The sequence below is a fragment of the Patagioenas fasciata genome, chromosome 16 (assembly GCF_037038585.1).
Source record: "Patagioenas fasciata isolate bPatFas1 chromosome 16, bPatFas1.hap1, whole genome shotgun sequence".
Taxonomy (NCBI): Eukaryota; Metazoa; Chordata; class Aves; order Columbiformes; family Columbidae; genus Patagioenas; species Patagioenas fasciata.
In genome coordinates this window covers 2645458-2668082 of record NC_092535.1, presented here as the reverse complement: position 1 = coordinate 2668082, position 22625 = coordinate 2645458, and the positions used below count along the sequence as shown (strand labels likewise).

Below are 22625 nucleotides of genomic sequence, written 5' to 3'. Positions count from 1 at the left end.
GGCCGCCTCTGCTGAAAACCCATCCTTTCTGGTGTCCCCAGCGCCCCATTCTACAGCCTTGCTGGCACAGACTGCTCCTGCCCAGTGCACAACCGCCATCCAAATCTTACTGTGTTTCTTCGGTTAAAAAACTGACTTCGTCAGACAGTAACCTGCTGCAAGGCTTTCTGAGCACTTTATGTCTTTACACGCTCTTGTACATGTCTCAGGTGTAACGAATGCTGCATCAATTACCGTATGTAACAATGCGACATTACTATGGATGCTATCTGTGCTCCGGAATCAGGAGCTGCTGAGCAACTCATTCCATCCTCACACAGCAAGATAAACACTGTGAAAATCCAAATTTGCTCTTGGAGAAAATCTGTGACAGACCCTCCTTGGCCTGAGCAGAAACACATGGTCCCATCTTGCCCTTCTCCTCACATTCATGTTGTGAGTAGGAAGGGGACAATCACAGGGTCCACACTGGGAAACACAAGGCGATTCCCTCCGATCCCTTTCTATACATTCCTTGAGATTCCTCAAGTCAGCCACGCTATCAGGGTTGAAGTAACGCTTTGCGTAGTCTAAAAACAACAAAATATTCAAGACAAACCGCTCCTTTGTTGATCTGGCCTTCAAACTCTCTTAAGGAATTCTTGGATCACCAAGGACAAACCATGTCTGTTAAGGACATCCCTGGAGTGGGACTGAAGCCCTGTTAATCCCAGTAAACCACAGGCATCTCTTTGGTGCACTGACCCCTCTCTTCTTTAAAAATCAAAACCTCTACATAACCTGTACAACCATCAGCACGGCGAAGTCGACAAAACTGTGCAACAGAGCTCCCCATCCATCTCTGCCTCGTGTATCATCAGCTTGAATTGCCAGCTATTCTGGAAATCCAAAATCTTTATTACTAGTGATGATATATGAAGCAGGAAAACCAGAGCTTTATTTTCAGAGCACAGCCTCAGCACATAATGCTGGGTATTATAAGACAGACAGATTCTGATGTAGTTTACAATCTAAGACAAGGTGACCTGGAAAATCAGTGATGAAAAATAAATAAAAAAATGTCAATATAACATTTTTGCAGTCTAAAAGTAGGTGGACACTTTCTCACATTTTGTTGTGGAAAGTTTTCTGGTGTATTTATTGCTTTCTGCTAGCTTCAAAGTGCAACAAAAAGCTGGAGAAATTAGTCAATGCTGAGAAAAGAAGAGGTGGGAAAACAAAACCTGAAATCTTGTTAATGATGCTGTAACTGATCTCATTTGAGCATTTGCATATTCCGGCACATCACCCCCCCACAGGGTAATTTGAGAAGACAGGATGTGGTGTGTTCTGTTTGCATCTACATCCACTAATTGCTGCGTTTAGCACAGACAGTCCTAGTTATTAGAAGACCATGATCTGGCACTGCCAAAAGCAAAGGCAATCAGTCACTAGAGGAACAAGACATCTGGACTTCCGATCTTCATTTCAAATTGCACCTTCTGAGAAGGAAAACATAAAACAAACCCGCAGAGACACCAGACATCCAGCTACTAGGGATGCTTAAGTATAAAGACTTGAACTTTGTCCATATTCCTGATTAGGGCTAATTATTCCATCGATTTCCATTGATCGCCTCATTGATCAACCCACTGCTCATCTCTGTGGCGTCTCATAAAAATGAGATCTCTTGAGATTTGCTCTATTTTTCTTTGGTTAATGCTGAGAATTGTGAATTTGTACAAACTTTTCTACCAAGAAACAGAATAAATTAACACCTGTTTGTTTTTCGTGGGGATTTTTTGCGTCTCTTGTTTTTAAGCAAACCAACCAAACAAAAACCTGTAAAACCATTTTCCCACAATCGTATTTGTTTCATTTTCAAAGAAAGGGAGCTGATGCTGTCTACTAATTACTTAGGTTCCTAAATGCACGTTTCATTGAAGTACGCTGGATAAGTTCTGCCTTTGTCTCTTTAGTGTTTGAATGAGAACAATTTTCTGCAGAAGAGAACTGTGAGGGCAGCAGGACATATGTTGGTGTGACAGCTGTATCTTCACAACCTAAGAGGGCACATGATTTTCTCTTATAATTTTCTTTTAAAATGACAGCTTGCTGTTTATGAACAAACAATAAAAGAAGAAAAGCTTTTTCATCCATCTGTTTTCGCACCCACCATTTTTTCTTTCCTTTTCTATCCTATGCAGGGACAGGATTCGGACACAATGATCCTTGTGTGTCCCTTCCAACTCAGGACATTCTATGATTCTGACTTTGCATTAGTTAAACAGTACCTGCCACATGTAAAGAACCACCTGCCAGCATCAGTAAGACCTTACTGTTCAGAGAAGCTCTAGACTGTGTGTTTCTATTTTATCCCACTGAAGCCAACTGTTTTCTGTCTTTAAAATTAATCATGTGCATGTGTCTGTGCAGGGTCAATGGACTCCCCTATAATTTCTTTTGCCAGCTTAAGGGAACTGCCAAAAGACTAAGAAAAAAACAATATTGCCTTTCCAATTATCAGCTATTTTTAGTATCTGTGTCACTTGGAGAAGGGAGGTTTAACAAAGTGATTAGGGCTTTTATTATTTACAAGTTACGTTTATTCCAATGATATGCAGTTAACCATTGAATACCCACATCTCTCAGCTGGGAGGTAAACTGGATAAGGATTATATTTACTGTCCAGGAAACACTCAGGTCCACATCCCCTGGCCCAAGGTGGCCAACCAGATGTGGAAACAGGGGCTTACAAAGAGTCAGGTGCTTCTACAGCTGCTTTATTTCTGCGCCAGCAGCTCCAACATGAGATTAAAGAGTAAACGTAAATCCTACTGAACTCAGAGCACCTCTAAGCTATTCAATAGTTCACAGAAGCAATGCAGGCGGCCTTGGTGACACTTCATTTGTCAGAACACAGCTCGTGCTGAACTGGAGAACCTGTTTTTTCTTGTGGGCCATCTCCACAGGGATGAACGCCACCCCTCTGTTGGCAGCTCCATCCATACCTCCAAAATGTCCAAGAAGAAGAATGCTGTGTACTGCGAGTAGACCTGTCAACATCTAGAAATCCAGCCTGAAGTCCCCTGATAATAATGAACTGCCCGATTGTGCATGTAGTACAAGTCATTAAGAAAGGAAAAAAAATCAATAAGAATGTCTGTAGGGTCTATCATTCCCTCAAAAATAATATTCCCATTGATTCCTGTGGTGCTACTTTTCACAATCCTGGCCTGAAAACATCATTCACCTGTTGGACCACCGGGCTGGGGGAGCAGCTGGCAGCATCCCTGCATCATCTCCAGCTGTGTTACAGAGGCTCCTGCCTCAGCTCCCATTTGGAGGAAAAATGGCCCAAGAGTTATCGATCGCAACTCTGCCGCTACAGATTTCATTTTAACTCAGTGAGGTAAAACGCAACTGCAAGAAGGGTATTTTTTTTAGGAAGGTCTGGTTTCTGAGCTGCAGGTTTCGCAGCAGCCAAAGAATTTTCCCCATTTGAGCGTGTGGCTGGATCACTAACCAGAGACTCACCCAGATAAAGAACTTGAGGACAGTAAAACCTGCAACATTTAACTTTGATCATTAAGTCAGTGTAAGGATAAGAGAGGATAAGGAGCAACATGGTGCTGCCACAGAATCCCAGAATGTCAGGGGTTGGAAGGGACCTGGAAAGCTCATCCAGTGCAATCCCCCCATGGAGCAGGAACACCCAGCTGAGGTTCCACAGGAAGGTGTCCAGGCGGGTTTGAATGTCTGCAGAGAAGGAGACTCCACAACCTCCCTGGGCAGCCTGGGCCAGGCTCTGCCACCCTCACCGGGAAGATGTTTCTTCTCAAATTTAAGTGGAACCTCCTGTGTTCCAGTTTGAACCCATTACCCCTTGGCCTTTCATTGGTTGTCACCGAGAAGAGCCTGGCTCCATCCTCCTGACACTCACCCTTTACATATTGATAACCATTAATGAGGTTGCTGCTCAGTCTCCTCCAAGCTCCAGAGCCCCAGCTCCCTCAGCCTTTCCTCATAAGCGAGATGGCTCCACCCCATCACCTTCGTGGCTCTCTCTTCGTACCACCCTGGCCTCACCTTTCATAGGGATAAACCCTGAAGGGCTGGTGTTTTGAAGGGGCTGAGCTCAGGGAGGTTTTGCAGACCACCCAGCGGGAGCAGGTGGCACCAGGACAACCAGCAACCACCAGCTGGCTACCTGGAGGGCTGTGACAGCGTGTGCTGAGGTCCTGCCAGAGGACACCTGCCAGGTATCCATTCTTCTTCCCGAGTCACTTCCTGTGCTAACTCCATCTAACAATCACACAGTAACTCATGGTGATTCTCACCCTCACCATTACACAGCCTGGAGCTTCTGGCTCCTTTTTCTCCTTTTTTTTTTCCTCTCCCCTCTTACTTCAAACTCTGACACATTTCAGCTCAGCATCTGGCTTGCAACAGTCCCTAGGAGGGAAATTCTCACAATTTGGAAGCATTTTGTATAACAAAGCTGAAAACCACTCCGTTTCACATATGTTCTACTGAGACCCCTGTCTGGGAGCAACGCCACATTGACCAAACTTCGTGAAACCGTCCACAAAAAGAAATTCAGCCAGCGACAGCTATCTCATTCAAACTCTGAAACAACAAGTACAACATTGCACAAGAGAAGGCAGAAAAGCTCATGATCTGATTTTGCAGCAATTTGCCACACTTGTTTTGCATCCAGCTGTTAATTATGTTCCTTTCACTGTAACAATCACAGCTAATGGTTGCAGAGCAGACGAGAACACCAAATGAGTACAGCCCTCCATGTACAGAAGAGCTGAAACAATGCAGAACTCCTGTAACACTTCTACCTCCTCCTAATCAAGCTTTTTGACCAAATACAGAATGTTTCTTCAAATTAAGCTCTCCCCAGAGTCCTGCATTTCCAAAGGAAGATGTTCTGGTTCACTGCACAAAGGTTTCTCATCGCAGGTTCCAGGTGTGGAAAGAAGTTCCATCATTCCACAACTGTCAGTGATTAATGAAACTATAGAATATCCTAATTAAAAAATCAGTGGCAATGTTCTGTGAAGTTTTTCATGTGCAAGGGAACATAAGGCTATATTTTAATTGTGCTAAATTGTTCCCGTTTCAGGTTTTTAGCAGATGTGCATCATCAGAAGTGCCACATTGCAGCCATAACTATTAGTAGGCTTTATGAAGACCAGTCAAAGCTGCTCAGCTTATAGACATAAACGAAAACCCAGAATTCTTAAATACAAATACATCTGTGAACAATCCTGGGAATGGAACAAATCTTATTATTTACAGCTGCAAAAGACTGGATGAAAAACAGCCCCTGATGTTTGAAATATTGGGCTTAAGGATTTTATCAGAAACAAAAAGTATTCCAGCTAGTCCTCTGAAGATCCATATTCCACTCTTGGACATTTCCTCATACTCTTCCCCATAGTACTGAGCTTCAAGGATATATAAGTATACATTGTACCAATATAAATCATTAATGCAATTACTTGCTTAAACAGGAATGTCCTTTGTCTGGCAGGACACTCCTCATGCTTTCGCAAACTATGCCTTGTTACATACAAACTCTTTGGATTAATTACGCTTAAAAAGTCCTTTACAGTCCTATGTTCCTATTAGAACAGCCCAAGCTCATCCTTTTTTTGAGTCCTTATCACCTTGTATGTAACGAGCGTGGTGCAACTTGCCAGCCACAGAGACCCAGAAACAGTAGGAACCACACGATGTTGCGTTTATCCCGAATGCCAAGGGAAGCCCACATTTCCATTCATATAACCCATTTATGGCATATTATATTGTACTTAGGCAAATAAAGTTTTTTCTTCCCTGGGGATCCATTCACTAGCAATTAACTATCGCACAAGGGGGAATTAACTAGACACAGAGAGACATACACATATATTTCACAATTTCCTTTATAAGGACAAATCCAAAATTGAATTAATTGAGTAGCGCTGGAAGGAAACTATATCGACTAGAAAGGAAACCGAGCTGAAAAACAGCACAGTATTGAAGAGATTTGTGCTTGTCAGTCGCACAGCAGAAACTCCGCAGGAGAACGGTGATAAATGAAGGCAGTAAAACACCAAGATATGTTGTGAACATTCATTGGCATTGCTAGCCTGTTGAATGATGTACGGTCCCCTGTGACGCGCACCTGTGTTTCAGGTATAAAAGACACTATCCTAAGTGGAGACCTAAGCCTACACCATTCACCTTTGATTGATTTTTCTAATTTCGCTCCTTCAGAGGTGATGTCTTAGAGAATTTATCTATGTTAAAGTCAGACTCGCAAAAGCACTGGCAAATGTGCTAATAACCCAGCTACCCAACTTCTTGATGCCATGTTAATGCTTTAAGACTCATCAAGAAGTCAGAGTGTCAAATGGTATCGTGTTATGTGATAACAAAAAACAATTAGGGGAATTAAAGGGGAGGAAGGTGAACGACTGCTTAGCCTGGATCGGGCCTGTACGCTGTTAGCTGAACAGACCTGAAATAGGAAAGTTAAAAGAGAAGGTGATAAACTATTCTAGGTTGGAACAGAAGAATGGAAAAGGGAGAAGAGACCTTCACTCTTCCTATGATGGGTATTTTTGGGGCATCACGTGTATGTCATTTGGGTCTGAGAACAGGGCAGACTATGTCTCCCGTGCTGTCTCCATTTTAAACTTAATATCACAGAGTGAATATGTATAAAAAAAATGGTCCGGGGTATTCAAAAGGCATAAAAAAGGGATGCACACTGTCCTCCCTGCAGTACAACTTACATTTTGCTCAAGCTGAAAATCCCAACCATAAGTGCTACATTATGATGTGACCAAATGCAAGCTAAAAGGTAATTTAACTTCATAGCTTTTGTGTGGTTCTCATCTCGGAATGTCTCCTCCAAAATCATAAGCATTGTGAGCTGGAGACTATCAGGATATTGCAGTTAGGGCTTTTAAAAGGACAATAGCGCCTACTCCGCAATCAATGCGAGGGAAAAATAAGATAAAATAAAATAAAATAAATAAAATAAAATAAAATAAAATAAAATAAAATAAAATAAAATAAAATAAAATAAAATAAAATAAAATATAAAGAATAATTAAAAAAACCCAAAAATCACAACAAATATGAAGCAATTAATTTTGTAAAGCACATGCCAACATCTGACTTTACATTACTTGGCTCCCCAATAGGTTTCTCATCAGATCTAGGTGTCAGAGGGAGACTTGAATGCAGGACAAGTAGTGGCATGTTTAATTTTCATCAAATGTCTGTAAGAGGGTCACGAGGAGGAATTAAACCGGCACTCAAAGGAGAATAAAGGTGAAAGATGCAGAGGGTGGACAGAAGCGGTCATATGCACAGATGCAATTTCAATTTTGTCTGCACTTACTCCATTCGCCTTGCTGAGAGCCTGGAAGTATATGCTGTAGCTTTTCAGGGGAGAAAGCGGAGCATTCCAGTAGCCGTTGTAGGTTTTGTTGTCGCCCACGGTGAAGGGCTGCGTGACGGGCAGGTTGACGGGTTTCAACTCGGCTGCGAAGTAGTGAGGGGAGTCCAGGCTGGACGCGTTCCTGTAGCTCACGGGGACAGAGAAGCACTCGATGATGTCTGCAGCTCTTCGTGCTTTCTGCAGCTTCTCCTCCTTGACAACAAGTTGATAGACACTAGGAGGGAGAGAGGAAGGCAAGATTAGAGCCCCAAGAGCCTTGAATAGCAAGAATGCTTCCAACAATAAAAGAAAAAGGCAGAGTAAGAAGAACATTGATGTACTGAGCAGGTGTCTTTATAGTTCTCTCAATTCACTTTTGTTTCAGGAAACCACAACAACTCTTCATATTAACATCTCATAGAGCTGGAAATAATCCTTTTTGATTCCCACTAAGCTTTTGGCCTCTATGATATAAAACAGCAATCTTGTTATTTCTCGCTTACTATTTCAGGCTCACGGAGACTGCAAAGTATTCAAATGCGATGGTGTTGGCATTTGCTTTTTTCTTTAGACAGTCAACAAAGCCCTGAAGTTCCATGCTGCTACAGCTCAGGCAGGTTTACTGTCTGCTTAACACCACTCACCCATTTGACAAAGAAAGATACCGCTGCAGTCATTTTACTTTTTGTCAGGATATTCGCATGAGCTGCCCTTGCCTGTCTATGTGAGAATGGTCTTTTGTTTCTTTAGACAGGGGAGATCGATTTAAAGATTGGAAACAGCCAGCAGCGGATGAGTCTCCCGGCTGCCACGGGCTCCTTGTTGCAGAAAGATTGGGCTGAAAAATTTCTAGCATGGCAATAGCTCATCAATGCTCCTGTGGGAAGTGAAGTTCTGGCACCTTCAACAAGCAGGAGTGAAACAAAACCCGCCTCCTGCTTTCGAATTAACCGTTTCTTCAGGTCTGCAGGGACCCGGCACATTCACTGCTAAAAACAAAGAGGCCAGTGAATCACTTGGAAATCATTGGGCTCGCACTGCTCGACACAAAACCAACTCATCCTTACAAGTACAATGAATTTACGAATTAGTGACTGACTGCTTTCTTGGCGTTTTTTCCCTTTATGCCCCAGCTCCACCGACAGCACTTTCATCTCTGTGTACTTTACCTACTTGAACCAATGACCCTCACCCTCACTCCTTTCCCCGCGTCTCCGTTATTTCCTAGTGGTCAAGTGGCCACTCTCAAAGGAAGTGGTCAAGTGGCCAAAAGCGTGACTGATTTCAAAGATTACTCTGGACAGAAGAATACCTCTCTGAAAAATTGCTTCCTTATCAAACGATTACTCTGAGTCTTGCTTTGTGATATTTTGATCCATTTCTACCCTCCAGAAGTGCAGGATTCACAGTTCACCCCTAGCTAGTTCACAGACTGGCACAGTCTCATTTTCTTTTTTCTTGTCATATCTTTCTTCTTTTTCAGGTTCTGCCTTTTTGTCTCATGTTTTATTTTGACCTAGGACCAGAATGTTCTTGACTGCCTTTAGGGCATTTTCAGAGATCAGTTTCTCTGCATTAACCAGTGAAGTGCTGCAAGGCGCATCAAGTGCTTCCCCACACACAACCATCAGCATTAAGATGCTCTCATAACTGTTTGCCTTTTTATTGGAGAGAAAAAGCCAACTATCTTACATCCAAATGAAATTCCAGTGGGAATTCTGCGTAGCAAGCACACAATTACCCACCCTAAAATTCGGCCGAACCATTTGCATTACTGCAATTCTCAAAAGAGTAGAAGTAATTCAACTTTGCTCAGAAGATGATAACTTCCCGTCATACATTATGACCCCCAAGATTGCAGTTGGGCACTAACTCAAAATCAACTGGGTGAGTACAATCTGCCCTTTTGGCCTGCAAAAGCACTTCAGCTGCAGACGCATCTCTCCTTGGGTGCTGGAGCAGGGTCAACCATTTGCAAGTTGTTATGACCCACAATTTTGTGGAACACAGCGGCGTGATTACAACCAAGGGAAAGGAGGAGTACTTTTCCAAAAGGAAAATAAAAAGAGAGTTAGAGTGTAGGGAAAAATATAGGGGGCAATGGAAATGGAGATGAGATGTCCAAACTATTCTAATAGCTCTTATTTTGTCTTCCAGGTAGGCAGTAACATGGGTCTCCTGGGGCTCTCCTTCCCTCAAAGCTTCAAAGTTACTGCTTCCAGCCAGTGTCACTAGCACTGTGTTCATAGCAGGAATCAGTACATCCGTGAGAAATTATTATCCAGCCCAGCTGGAGAAAAGCAAGTTTCAGAGTCACACATTGAAATGATATTAAAAGAGACAACAAAAGCAGAGCAATTGAAATTCCCAACACTACATAACAACTTCATACCAATAAAATGAAAGATGATATAGTAAAACTAACTACTACTTTTCTATATTTAATATTCTGCTGCATTTGCAAACACCGCAATCAAATCCACACATGTGCACGCTGCAATAGAAGCGGAAGTCTTGTGTTTCTATTGCTATGACACGTCATTGCAATAAACACCAGAAAGGACCAGCTTCCAAACTTCCACAAGCTCTGCTCTCCAGAGGTCCTCACATCTGGGCCACTCATCCAACATCTGGCTTCCTAGAAGGCTGGGGAGCTGACAGCCCTGTTGTATGGCTGCACACTCTTATTAGAAAAGTAGGCCAAAAATGGGCTCCTTGAAAAATTTCACAGGTCTTCTAGTGATAAATCCACACTACTTTAATAGAAGCTTTTTAAAGTTTTTGACAGCTCCATTCTAAGTCACTGATAAAAGCACCGGCCGTAATGGTCACCACAGCACAAATGTTGTCTTGCAGAGGAAGAAAACATACTCTTATCATTATCTACAAGATAATCTTTTAAATGATGAGTTCTCTATTCAGTGCAGAAGAACAAATGCGCATAATCAACATTCCGAATCACAGCCCGCGTCTATGGGACTGAGATCTGTTACACTTCTCCTCCTCTCGCTCTTGATTTCTTTGCAGTGCAATTTGAGGATGGACTGAGGAAATGCTCACCAACCTGGCTTTGTATTTAGACCAGACTCAAGTTTTGGAATTAGGATGTGTGTGAATGTCGAGGGGAAAAGCTGAGACAGAGCTTTCCATGAAGCACTCAACATCTGGCAGGTGCACTTTGGTATCCTGACACAGTACTTATCAACAAGGTGAAATCTTCGCTATATCCCTGACAATGGAAGGCTATGAAAACTAATATAATTTCTTTGCAACCTTATAGTGATCCCCTCACCTGACTTATTAAAGCTTAAAAAAACCAATGTTTCTACAGTTTAGTGCTCCCTCTGGACCAATTTTGGTACTAAATTTTATTAAACATATCATATAAAGATTTCATGTATTTTCATTTAATTTTAATACTTAACACATAAATATATTATCAGCCATATATTATTTCCAATAATATTTTCTCCTGGGGAACAAAAATAAGTGGCAGTTAGTACAGCCTGATCTTGCAGTGCATTTTTTAGCAGATTATTGTGAGCAGGTTTTACACTTCACCCTATAGAGAACAGAACTTCTCATTTCTAGCTCAAATGAATACATTCCTTTCAGAATAATTGTTTGACAGGCTACAGGAAAGAAGATATTACCAAAGGGTAGAGGTTTGCTTATTAATAGTTATTTTAATTCAAAGAATGAAGCAGAAAAATGGCAAATGAAATAAGAATAGAAGATTTGCATCTTCCGTTATAATAGCTGGGTCATCTCAGACTACAGGCATAGAATCACAGAACCATAGAATCATTTCAGTTGGAAGAGACCCTCAGGATCATTGAGTTCAACCATAACCTAACCTAGTTCTGGCACTAACCCATGGCCCTGAGAACCTCATCTACATGTCCTTTAAATCCCTCCAGGGATGGTGACTCCAGCACTGCCCTGGGCAGCCTGTTCCAATGCCCCACAGCCATTTCTGGGAAGAATTTGTTCCCGGTATCCAATCTAAATGTGGGGTGTAGCAGCCAACATGGAGCTGGACATTGAATTTCCATTGTTGCACCTATTCTGCGGAGCTAACAGAAATCAGCACTTCTGAGAATGCTATCCAAAACCAGGAAAATCAAACCCAAATACTATCTGACCAATCTATGAGTCAAAGGTAAAACAATCAGAGGGGCCAACAACCAACCCAGCTTCTTTTATCCTATTTATAATGCAAATGTTTTTAAGATGATGCTCTTAAGACTCTGAGAGCCCTGTCAGATACGGGCTCGCTCCTTCAGCAATCATCACAGCCCATAAACCGAGTGTTGATTTCCCACTGCAGAGCTCCATAAACCACAGAAATCAGAAATTCAGTCATCAAACACCAGGCCTGCCCACTAGAAATGTTCACTGGAAATACACCCTCAGACCAATTCACCTGGATGCTACTTAAACATGGCAGTCCTGATACCAGCCTATTTTTTTAGTTAAAAGTCGCAGAATCCAGGCTACAAATACTTAACACTATTTTTTTTTATCATCTGGTTTTCCATTTAACTTATGAACCTGTTAAATTTGGTTGAGCCCATTTAAATATATGTGTATATCCATGAAGGTTTCACCACCTTTCCTGTGATCAAACAGATCCAGCCCCCAGGACCCTGGGATGGGAGGGGGTTTGATGTGTTGCCCGACACCCACATGTAGAATTGAGATTAGCTATTGAATGTGCATATGCTTGTTTTATAGCCAAATTGATTTCAGCAATATAAACTGAGGCAGAAGAGTAGCATCAATTTCCTTATTTTCTCTTTCTTAAAGGTGTCTAAATAAAAACCTGAATTCTGCCACATAGACAATATAAAAAAAGGGGGGGGAAATTTGAGGAAACATATACTTATATGTTCAATGCAGGCTCCTCCTGCAAACCTGAATCAAACATTCGGGCATTCAGAATAAACCCCATAGAGAGTCTCCAAGTTCCTGAAGTTTTCTGGGCTCAAACAGGTGGCAGTATATTCCTGAGAATTGAGTTACCTACTTCACATGTGCTAAAATGTCACCCTTAATATCTCCAATAGCACCTTTAATCAGAAGCTCTGAAACTAATCTACAAAACATAATGAACTGAATTTCACAGCCATCTAGGATGTACATACAGGACCCCGTGCACTGTTCTGCAATTTTCTGTCTATTTAGGAACTGATTCGAAAGCCATTAAAATCAATTAAAGATTCCTGCTATTCCCATTATGCTTTGGAACAGCTCCATGCAGAATACAATATGCTGAAGTTAAGGTTAGCTTTTAATAAATATTTTTATGCAGGAAAAGGGAAAAAAAAGAGATTGTTCTATAATGTCATTTTCTGGAATATGCTTGGCTATTTCCAAGATTTAAAAGCTAGCCCATTATGAATGTTGGGCTGCACTGTCATAAATCAGCTTGTTCGCATCTGCAAAGCATTCACAAAAATAAAGCTTATAATAGTGATGCTACTTGAGGAAATAGTCTCTCATATTGCAAAATTATTCACGCCAGATCCTTCATTTTGAAGTTATTTTTGTGTGTTCCCTTAACACTCATTTAAATTAAACCACTCTTCTACTACATTCACTGAAGTTGAAGAATACCAACAAAATATCCAAATTCAGCCAAATTTGTAAAAATGACATAGCAGAGATAGTAATTACTGCCATTTCTATGGGAAAAAAAAACCTGCTGAGATAGAGGCAATAATAATGTAATCCATTTAATCAAGAAGGCTGGTAGGAGAGTCTCTTCACATTTCTTCTACTCTCATCTTCAGTTCAGTAGACTCGATTTACTACCAAGGCATGTTGTACTCTGACATTCATGAAACGAAGGGTAGCGATTTCACACTTGGATAATGCTATTTGGAGTCAGAGTTTTCACATGGGTTTTCTTTTATCACTAAAATTTCAACCTTTGTTAAATTTCTATAGCGATTGAAACGGGCTCTAGAAAAAGTAAGGGAGTTTAAAGACTGCATGTTGCCTCTATAGAAAAGAGATATGGTCCCATATCTTTCCCAAGTTTTATGAGGGACTGTGATGAGCTACGTGTAGGACAGGCAGTGGGATCTATGTAAGGAATTGTGCACTGTGTCAAACATTAAAAAATAATTTATAAAAAAGGCAAAGCCAAACAAAATACTTGTATTTGTAGAAAAGCATCCTGCCAGCATCACTATACCTAATGTTATCTTTGGCCAGAATACCGCCTGAAATCTCTTTGCAGCCATACTTCAGCATCACATAAAATTCCCACAACCGACTCAAAAAAGAAAAATCTATTAGAAAGTAGCAGGGTGGGTTTTTTTTGGTTTGTTGCTGCTTTTTCTTGTTTGCTTTCTATTTGTTTGTTTCATAAAAAGAAGGGATGATGTAAAGACAAATGTAATGTTCCTTGGCCTCTGAGCCCAGGTGGGTATGTTACCCTGTCAGACCTCTGAGGTACAATATATAATTACTGTACTAATAATACATAATTACCCCATCCCTGCAGATGTATAAAAACAGCGGCACAAAGGAAATGCAATGACTCGCCCGGTATCACCATCAGCTGTATGGAAATAAATCCCCACATTCTTGCCCAATATTCCTGCTTCCAGCCACCAGCCAACGTGTTCTGTCTAATGGAGTCTGGAGTTTTCAGCCTGAACACACATTAATCCTCCAAAGCCTTTCAAAAAGACAAAATACATTTTAAGAAATGCTACTTCTGGGCATGACTTGAGATGTGACCTGCGGGAAGGCAGGAGGAGCAGATGGTGCTGGGAAAGAGAGGTGACCTGAAAACCGTCCCTTTCTTAAAACTGCACCATACAGAAGACACAACAGGTTCTCAAACTACCACAAACTCCAGTAACAACTTCATGTCGATCAGCAGGTACAATGAGCATTTAAATAAACAGTTGTGTGCACGTCTAAATACCTGTGTGTATGCAAATACACGTGTTTACGTAACACATAAATACATATACTAAAATCAGGGCTTCCAACCTCCTAAAGTTTCACTCACTACGAGTGACTAATGATCACGTCTTTCCAACGAAGGACGGCTATTGAAAGAAATCTAACGATGTAAATATTCTCATATAGTTCTGAGCAGCTCTAATCATCGCTGCAGTGTCTGTGCACGGCAAACAGAAATGCGGTAACATGCACAAAGTGTAAGCAGTTGTCAAAAAGACAACTGTATTGACAGTCGATACTTACTGCCCAAAAAGAAGGATTTGTGCGCTTAAAAGCCCATTTTTCCCCACCGTATCATTTGGCCTAATAAAAGATGCTATCCATACTCACAAAATTACCTCCTTTCCATCCCCAGACCACCAGAACTCTGCTACTCCATCTATTTACTTCTATTACATACACATCATTCTTTTAAATGCTTTAAATTCTGTCAGTTTAATCTTCCTGGAAATAAAAAATTTTAAAAAGAAAAAATCAAAAAGAACCAGAGGGCATTTCAAAACTCTGTGTTCTGTTATCTCAACCATCTCCATAAGCCTGACCTGGCTGGCAACACAGATTAGCCATAATAGCTGCTGTTCCCCAGTGGAACAGGCCCAGTCTCTATCTCTCCAGTTCAACGTTATTTTGTGCTGGCAGATTAAAGATAATGAGTGCAGACAGATACGGCTTTCGCTGCAGCAGGAGCTGATGTTAGTGGCTTTGGAGGTGTTTTTTCCCTCCTGAGCCACCTGCCGTCTGTTTGATCTACAAAAAAAACCCACAACAACAATCCCTTTTTTGTTCATGTTGCTCAGCATTAAACGGGCATCGCTGACTGAGGTCTTGGCATCCTCCGTGATCGCTGGTTGAAGACCAGAAGGAAGTTTCAAGGAGAAGAAGAGCCAAAGTGTGTCTCTTCAATCATTCTGCAGGACCAGGACAGACCGTGGCTGCCCCTTACTGGGACTGGCCAGTACTTACTGGGATTGGCCAGTACCTTCTGCCATCTCCTCCATAAAAGCGGTGGCTTGGACAAGGGGATGGGTATATTTGCATATATTCTCAATCAGAATTAATTTGTGTATTTCCAATGGCCTCTATGAAATCAAGTCTATTTGGATGCAGAAATAATCTAGCTTGGATTTCAAAGCTTTCTCTCCATTTTCCATGGCCACAGCTACCGGACTGCAGAGGGCAAACCCGCACATAAGAATCTGATGTCTTTTTTCCTGTTAAGGCAGAACACTAGAAACATATTTTTGTTGCTTTTGTGTGTATTTATGGTATTTTTGAATAACACAAGACAAAAGAGGGGAATCTGCTCTGTTTCTAATGCCAGGAGAAACTTCATCACTGGGTAAGGCCCAGATGGTCAGGGAACACTCACAATTATATCATTAATGTACAAGAGAAAAGACGAGCTCTGCTGGGTAAGGGTAATATAGATTTTCAGCACCTGAAGTTGCAGGAGTATCAGCCAGGTTCTTTTATCATTTTCTGGAGACTTTGTGCTTTTCAGAAAGTGCCAAGTGGTCACGCTGCTGACACCAAGGAGAGGGCTCCAACGGTACCTCCACTGCAGCATCTCCTGCCCCAGAACAAAGGAAACCCGAGGATGGAGAAAGGGGAAAGTCCCACGGGCAAGGACTTCTCTGCATCAGTTTGCAGCTTGTGTGTCAGCATCTGTAAATACCTCTTACCTGCACCACAGCGGGAATGGGGAAGATTTAAATATTAAGAGGTTGTATTCGACAATTCACCAGCTCCCTTCAAGACTAAGTGTATTTTCGATACAAGAGGAAACATTTAATATAGGCTGTATCCTTTGGCAGAAAAGAATCCTCCATCTGCATCAACATCAGCTCCTGCAGTTACCTGGGGATCTGTCAAGCTGGGAGACAAGGGAAGTCAGCATTGCCTCCTATGCTTTGCTGTTCCACCTTACACTAAAAATACTGCACGTTTTGCCTCTTTCCTCGCCTTCCTCTGTTGCACCATGACTACTTTTAATTAAACCAGTCCTATTTCCCCTTCCTTTGCACAGTAAGCAAATCCCTCACCATCTCCTAGCTCTGCCTTTTGCTTTGGAAAAGCGCTGTGCAAGGAAAACTGAAATTACAGAGAGGCAGAATAGCATCATGGCCGCAGAGGTTTATTCTTCCGAATTGTCTGGCTGCATTTATGATAATCCCTTCATTCCATCTGCAGACCACGCACTGGTGCAGCAACCCCCTTTTCTAGTTCCAAGAAATTATGCATTCATTATGGAGGAAATTAACACCTCAAAGCAAACTATAATTAGGAATTCTTCAATTCGGTTTATGCTTTTTCAATTAGGCCCTCTATAATTTTAATCACGGGAGCATTAACATGTTTCCGGAATTTATATACCTGTAGTATAATTAAATCCTGAAATGCCTTAGTCTGCAGCAGCAAAGCAGAGCTTACTCATCTTCACTTTTATAGCGTTTTTGTGTTATTATAGACACATTGAGGGGCACCTGCTAGCATAAACATCGCCTGCCACACGCCACACAAAAGAGCCCACTGAACTCATCATCCTCATCCTCACTGCTGGTAGAGAGGCTGCTGGCTGGGTGAAGCTTGTGCTCTGCTTCCGAGGGGTGGACATTTGCCAAGGACTTGTGCCCAGGCTCATCCCATCTCATTTTAAGTACCTCAAGGAGCTGCTTCAATGAGGGAAATCATCCTCCGTGGTCTGCAAAAGGAGCCAAGCTCCCCAGCCCTGTGGTCAGGCTCCCTCCATCCCATGGAAGGGTCTGACTCTGATCCAAGCTCGGATCTAAAAGGAGACTTGGCACTATGCCTTGAGAGATTCTAATATTTTAAATCTTCTACTCCATATGCTGTCATCCTTTTTATTCTGTGATAACAAGGAAGGGGCATCTTGGCTCTGGGAGCTGTGAAGCAAAGAAACGTCTTGGAAAAAGAAACCTTCAAACTGGCAACCATGGGTATTTTCTCCTGTTCCTCTGACAGCTTGATGTGAGGAAATGTCCATCAATTTGTGATTCGCAGTTTAAAGTTCAGACTTCATTAACCTTTTGATTGCTGGAATTTAATCTGATGGTTTACGTGGACAGCATCAAAGATTTATGCAAAAATATTCGCTCTCCCATTCTCAGTACCCTCAGGCCTTCATAAAACTAAAAAAGTGTTAGCAAAAGCTTCACTGTAGAGCTAATAAAATGCTGCTTGACACAAAAGAATTGGCTCTATGTGTAATTTGATTGTTAAAATATTATCATTAAAATAGATGCAAATTTCATGGCTTTCATCTCCCATTTCTGTCTCCTCTCTGTGGAATGGTTAGTAAGACACAGCAGGTCATCCAGGCTCAAGAACGGCAGTTTCTGTTTCTGACTGCTAATAAATGGGCAAAGGCAGTTTTACGACCTCTTAAGGAACAGCATTCTCACATGAACAGTATGCTGATTCTGTAAGAAAATGCATTTCCTACACCAGATGAGACAATTGACCCAAAATGCCCCTTATCCTCCTTTTTAGGGCCAACACCTGCCTCTCCAGGGGGAACTAAAAAAACCTTGAAACACCCATTCAACTCATCATGCCATGCTACATAAAAGACTAAATATTCCTTCCTGATACTTACGGCTGTCACCTTGAATCCTGATTCATCCCTTTATCTCCATCGTGCTTCTCTCCCAATACAACAGGCAAAACACTTCAAAGATCCAGAATAGCTTCAAGGACCACTGAAATCATCATGTATGTTCTAAACCCACCATCCAACTACTCCATCTGAAATGGAAGTGTATGCTCAGGCTTGTGGTGCTCAGGTAGCTCACCAGGGTTTGGACACACAGATGAGGCCAAACCTTCAAATGTTTAATGTGCAACTCCATTCCACTTCTTTTTGGTTAAATAAACATCACGCTGAGCTATGCAGCTGCCATTATTCCATGTTTTTCATCCAAATTCTCCTTTTCATTCTCTCACCTTCACGCATAGCCAGACAAAAGGCAGATCAGGTTTCTCTTTAAGAGGAAAGAAAATTGCTCATTTACCTTCAAACTCTTGTCTAAATTAAAGGCTGAATGCCATGCAGGAAAAACCCAGCCTGAATGATTGCAGAACAATATCCCTAAGGTATATTATAGGAGATGTTAATTAATACAGATAATTAGGCTTATAACATCAGAAGCCTAGATTGATAATCTCATTCCTCATTAGATAACACAAAATTAAAAGATTTAATATGATGACTGTTTGCCTTGTATTCAATCAACCAGGTCATGTGGTGCGTACATTTGGATATGAGGTTAGAAAAAGCAGGCCGGGAGTTTCATTTTCCAGGTATTTATAACGTGTCTACCAAGGCAACTGAACTTTCAGAATCACCAAGGGCATGTCAATTTGTTGTGCTCCCCATAGCTTTCAACATTAGAATGTGTTTTTATTGTTCCGCTCATCCTTGACTCCAATCTTTATTTTCAAACACAAGGTACGCTGCGTGGGAGTTTTAAGAACCAGAAATTGCCACCCTGTCTTGGTATTAATGAATTAATTATCAACGTAATGCCTGAGGCAAGCTCAGATGATGCCACTAAGAAGCTGCAAAGCAGTGAGTTGAACATCATTGCTCCCTTGTAGCTATGGAGATCTACACACCAAAGCCACCATCTGTAAAACAAAACAAAAACCCCAGCAAATTTTGCAAGTTTATAGCTGCTTGTCCTTCTTGTCTCAGTCCTCCACCACAGAATCAAGGTCCCTAGGTTTCCAAACCACTCCTTCCAAGGGCAGAATGAACTCCTGTGCATTAAAACCAAAATCAAAATACGGATGCTAGTGAGAAGAAGAATAGCTTGAGCACGAAACCAGAAAAAAACACGGTTGTTAGGTGTTCTGTTAAACAACACTGCAGCTGTTTTATCTCAATTTGTTTAGCACCATGTAAACCAAATATATTTCTTCCATTTCATGCTTGGGAGGCCAAGAATCAGATGATAACACTCAAGAGTAACATGCAGCTAGGTCTGTTGATATGAAAATATTTGTTTCACCTTTGCTCAGTACTTCTAAATACACTCAAAATATTTAAACTCCTGATCTCCTGTTTAGATTTACTTATTTCCTTTAAGATGTTAATTAATAAACTAACCCATCTTTCCTCACAAAATTGACTACAAGTATCTCACCACTGCACATATACACAATAAATGACTGTTACCTGGATATATTTCTGCAGAATCACTTACACAGGCTACTTACACTGCATATATATATATACACACACTCCCCTCAACAAATACATACATATATATATATATATACATACACACACACACACATGCATAAAGTCAAGTGCAAAGATGGAACACCTTTGTTCTAATAATACGGTTCTTTAGCACAGTAGAGGGGTCAGGTACCTAAAGACCATCCTATACCTGTGTGCTGGCAAACACACAAAAGAACATCACAGATTATTTGCTGATACACCCCAGAGAACTGCAGGAATACAGGGATCCCAGGTCCATCTTTTACTTACAAAAAAGTTCTCCACTGTCTGAAACCCCCAAAATAACTGCGACTCTTCTCTAACGTCCTTCTACAGCGTCCTACAGTTCCAATACGCAGCGCAGCATATTGACAAGGCAATCACACCTAAGGGGAACATCTATTTAAACTCTGAAATCCTCAAAACTAATACACAGTCTGGAAATCTGATTTTCTCCGTAACAGTAGCATAAGTATATTGACAGAAGCAACCATACGTTAATAAACCAGATGGACTTTCAAATAGGCAACACACAAAAACCAGCCCAGTGGACATGTCATGTAGATAAAAACCCTCACGGTGGTATTTTCAAGCAGCGAATGTGATGTGAATTCTCAAATAAAGGTCTAAAGATGTCATATCTGAATAATCTATGAAGGACTGACTCAGCCTTCCTGAAATAACAGACTCAAAGGCAGAATTATCCTCAAAATCTCATTGGAGATTTTCAGGAAGGAGTTGAGGAGTAAAGATTGAGAACACTTGCATTCTTCTTTCCACTTCTGAATCTATTATAGATGAATGTCAGTCTTCAGCAAATCAATCATAGCACCATTCATGGGTTTTAGATTGATATAAGAACACCTAAAAGTTATTTTTAAAGGGCAACATGGAGTCAAGCTCTGCAGGTTATACCATGGAAAATAAAGGCAAGAATGCCTGTGTCACAAGGGAGAATATTTATGCTTGCTGAGGCTTTTTCTTTTGGTAATAGGACAAAATAGATCAAAGACTATCTAAGTTTATGTTATTCTTATTAGTTCATATGAAAGAATCTTCACCGTTATCTGTAGATCATTAACAATGCCAAGTGCACGATCATTAGTTTCATAAACAACCTCATTTAAGTTATTTATCCTGAGCACCGGGGAACGTCAGAAGTGTCTTCATGTTGAAAGTGACTGAGGATTTGGCGTACCTGCATTTCAGATGAATGTGAATACAATGAATCTTATTTTAAATATTCTACAATATTACTCTAACAATTATCTTGCAGACCATACTCCATCCATACACTGCTCAGACTGCACCAGAGTGAAATAACACAAGACAAAGTCACGTAACTATCTGACGTATAGATACCAGTTTATAGTCACACCACACATGTACTCCGAATTCACTATCCTCAGCATGTAAGGGGAAATAGTAAGAGTAATTAATGCATAGTAATTTTTTTCATCATCACAGCTTGGCAGGTCCATATTAATAATCCAGAGCACTGCAGAGCAGAAACGGTCAGGTCGACGGGGTTAGGGGTCGACCTATTCCTGCGTACTGATTTTATAAGGAGGTGTGAGGAAAATCCATTCCAGACTACATTCAAGCACCATTTTGGACCCATCTCAAGCTGGGATACAAAAAGATCATGATGTGAAAGAGAAGGGATGGAGGAAAGCTTGGTTGTGACTGCAAGGGAGGGCAGGAGAACGGGCATCCAAGCAGCTGCATCCTGCAGCATCCCCACACCAGTGATCCCCACAGCCCCTGCTGCTGCACAAGGGGGTTTCTCAGATATTTGTCCCAAATCTGCGCTTACATTAATGCCTTTGGTAACTGGACAAGGGATGGTATCAGACTAAGAGGGGCTCTAAGTCATTTAAGTTTGTATCAGAATTCTAAAGCATTTTGAAACTCAGTTTAATCATATTTAATAGTGATGAATGGAAAACACTATACTTGTGCAAGAGAAATAAGACACACAACCAAGTGAAGAACAACTAACCAGACAAAGAGGATGCATTTGACCTCAGCTTGAATATAAAAAAGAAAAAATCACGCCCAAAAAAACGCAAAAAACAAGCCAAAAAAAAATGAGGCGGAAAAACCGTCTCATTCTTTTGTGTTAAAGAGTTTCACAAGCAGTTCACAGTATGTCATTCCTCTAATTTACTGTGTGCTGTTGAGGCCTCTGAGGGAGTGCTACCCGCTTTTGGATACGGTATTTCAAGAGGATTTACACAAATTGGAGAGTGGGCAGAACAGACTGGAAGATAAGGGAAGAGACTGGGAAAATCTAAGGTTGAAATAACTAGATTTGTTGAAGTTGGACTAAGAACAGTCTGTGTGGTTATAGAGAGAAAGCTGTTCACATATTGTGTGGCTGTCATAGTTAATAAAAAGCTATAATTCTCCCCAAGACCCACCCTCAAGCCCCCATCCATTTTGGTTTTCATACACACAGCTGTAAATCAATGAAATGGACTCCTTATAGGAAGGAATCTTATCACTTAGGTGTGGCACGTAAATATTGCACTCTCTGCAAATGTGTGTGTAATAGGCTACAATGCAATTAATGAAGTCAGAGTATTAAAATCTCTACCAAATATTTTTATAACAGGTGCATTTGCTGGAAAAGACATTTTTCACTGAATGCAGTGAATGACTTCAACAAAAATCACAAGACTTTTCAATAACAAGACAAAATAGCAACACTCTTAAGACAGCAGGTGGTAAAACGAGATACAGGAATGTTCCCTCATACAAAGAAATAAAACAGAGCCGTGTGATTTTACTGCTCTTTTCCAGCAGAAAAACATCCCTAAAGGACTCAGAAAATAGGCTCCTAATTCACTCATATGGAGTAGCAGAGATTGAAAGGAAAACTTTAAAATACATTAGTCAGAAAAACCAGGTGCCAAGTCCTAAAGGGCAGATTTTTTGCTCGAGAACATCAACGCAATTTGGGGGAAG

General features: G+C 41.1%; 1 protein-coding gene across 10 annotated transcripts in view; it reads right to left on the bottom strand.

The window, feature by feature from the left end:
* PTPRT (protein tyrosine phosphatase receptor type T) overlaps window positions 1-22625 on the bottom strand; it is a 382611-nt gene that overhangs the window by 90559 nt on the left and 269427 nt on the right. For all 10 annotated transcript variants that reach the window (XM_065850187.2, XM_071815733.1, XM_065850189.2 and 7 more), the window contains exon 12: window positions 7388-7661. In XM_065850187.2, the coding sequence (XP_065706259.2) occupies window positions 7388-7661 (274 nt within the window). The remainder of the gene's footprint in view (window positions 1-7387; window positions 7662-22625) is intronic.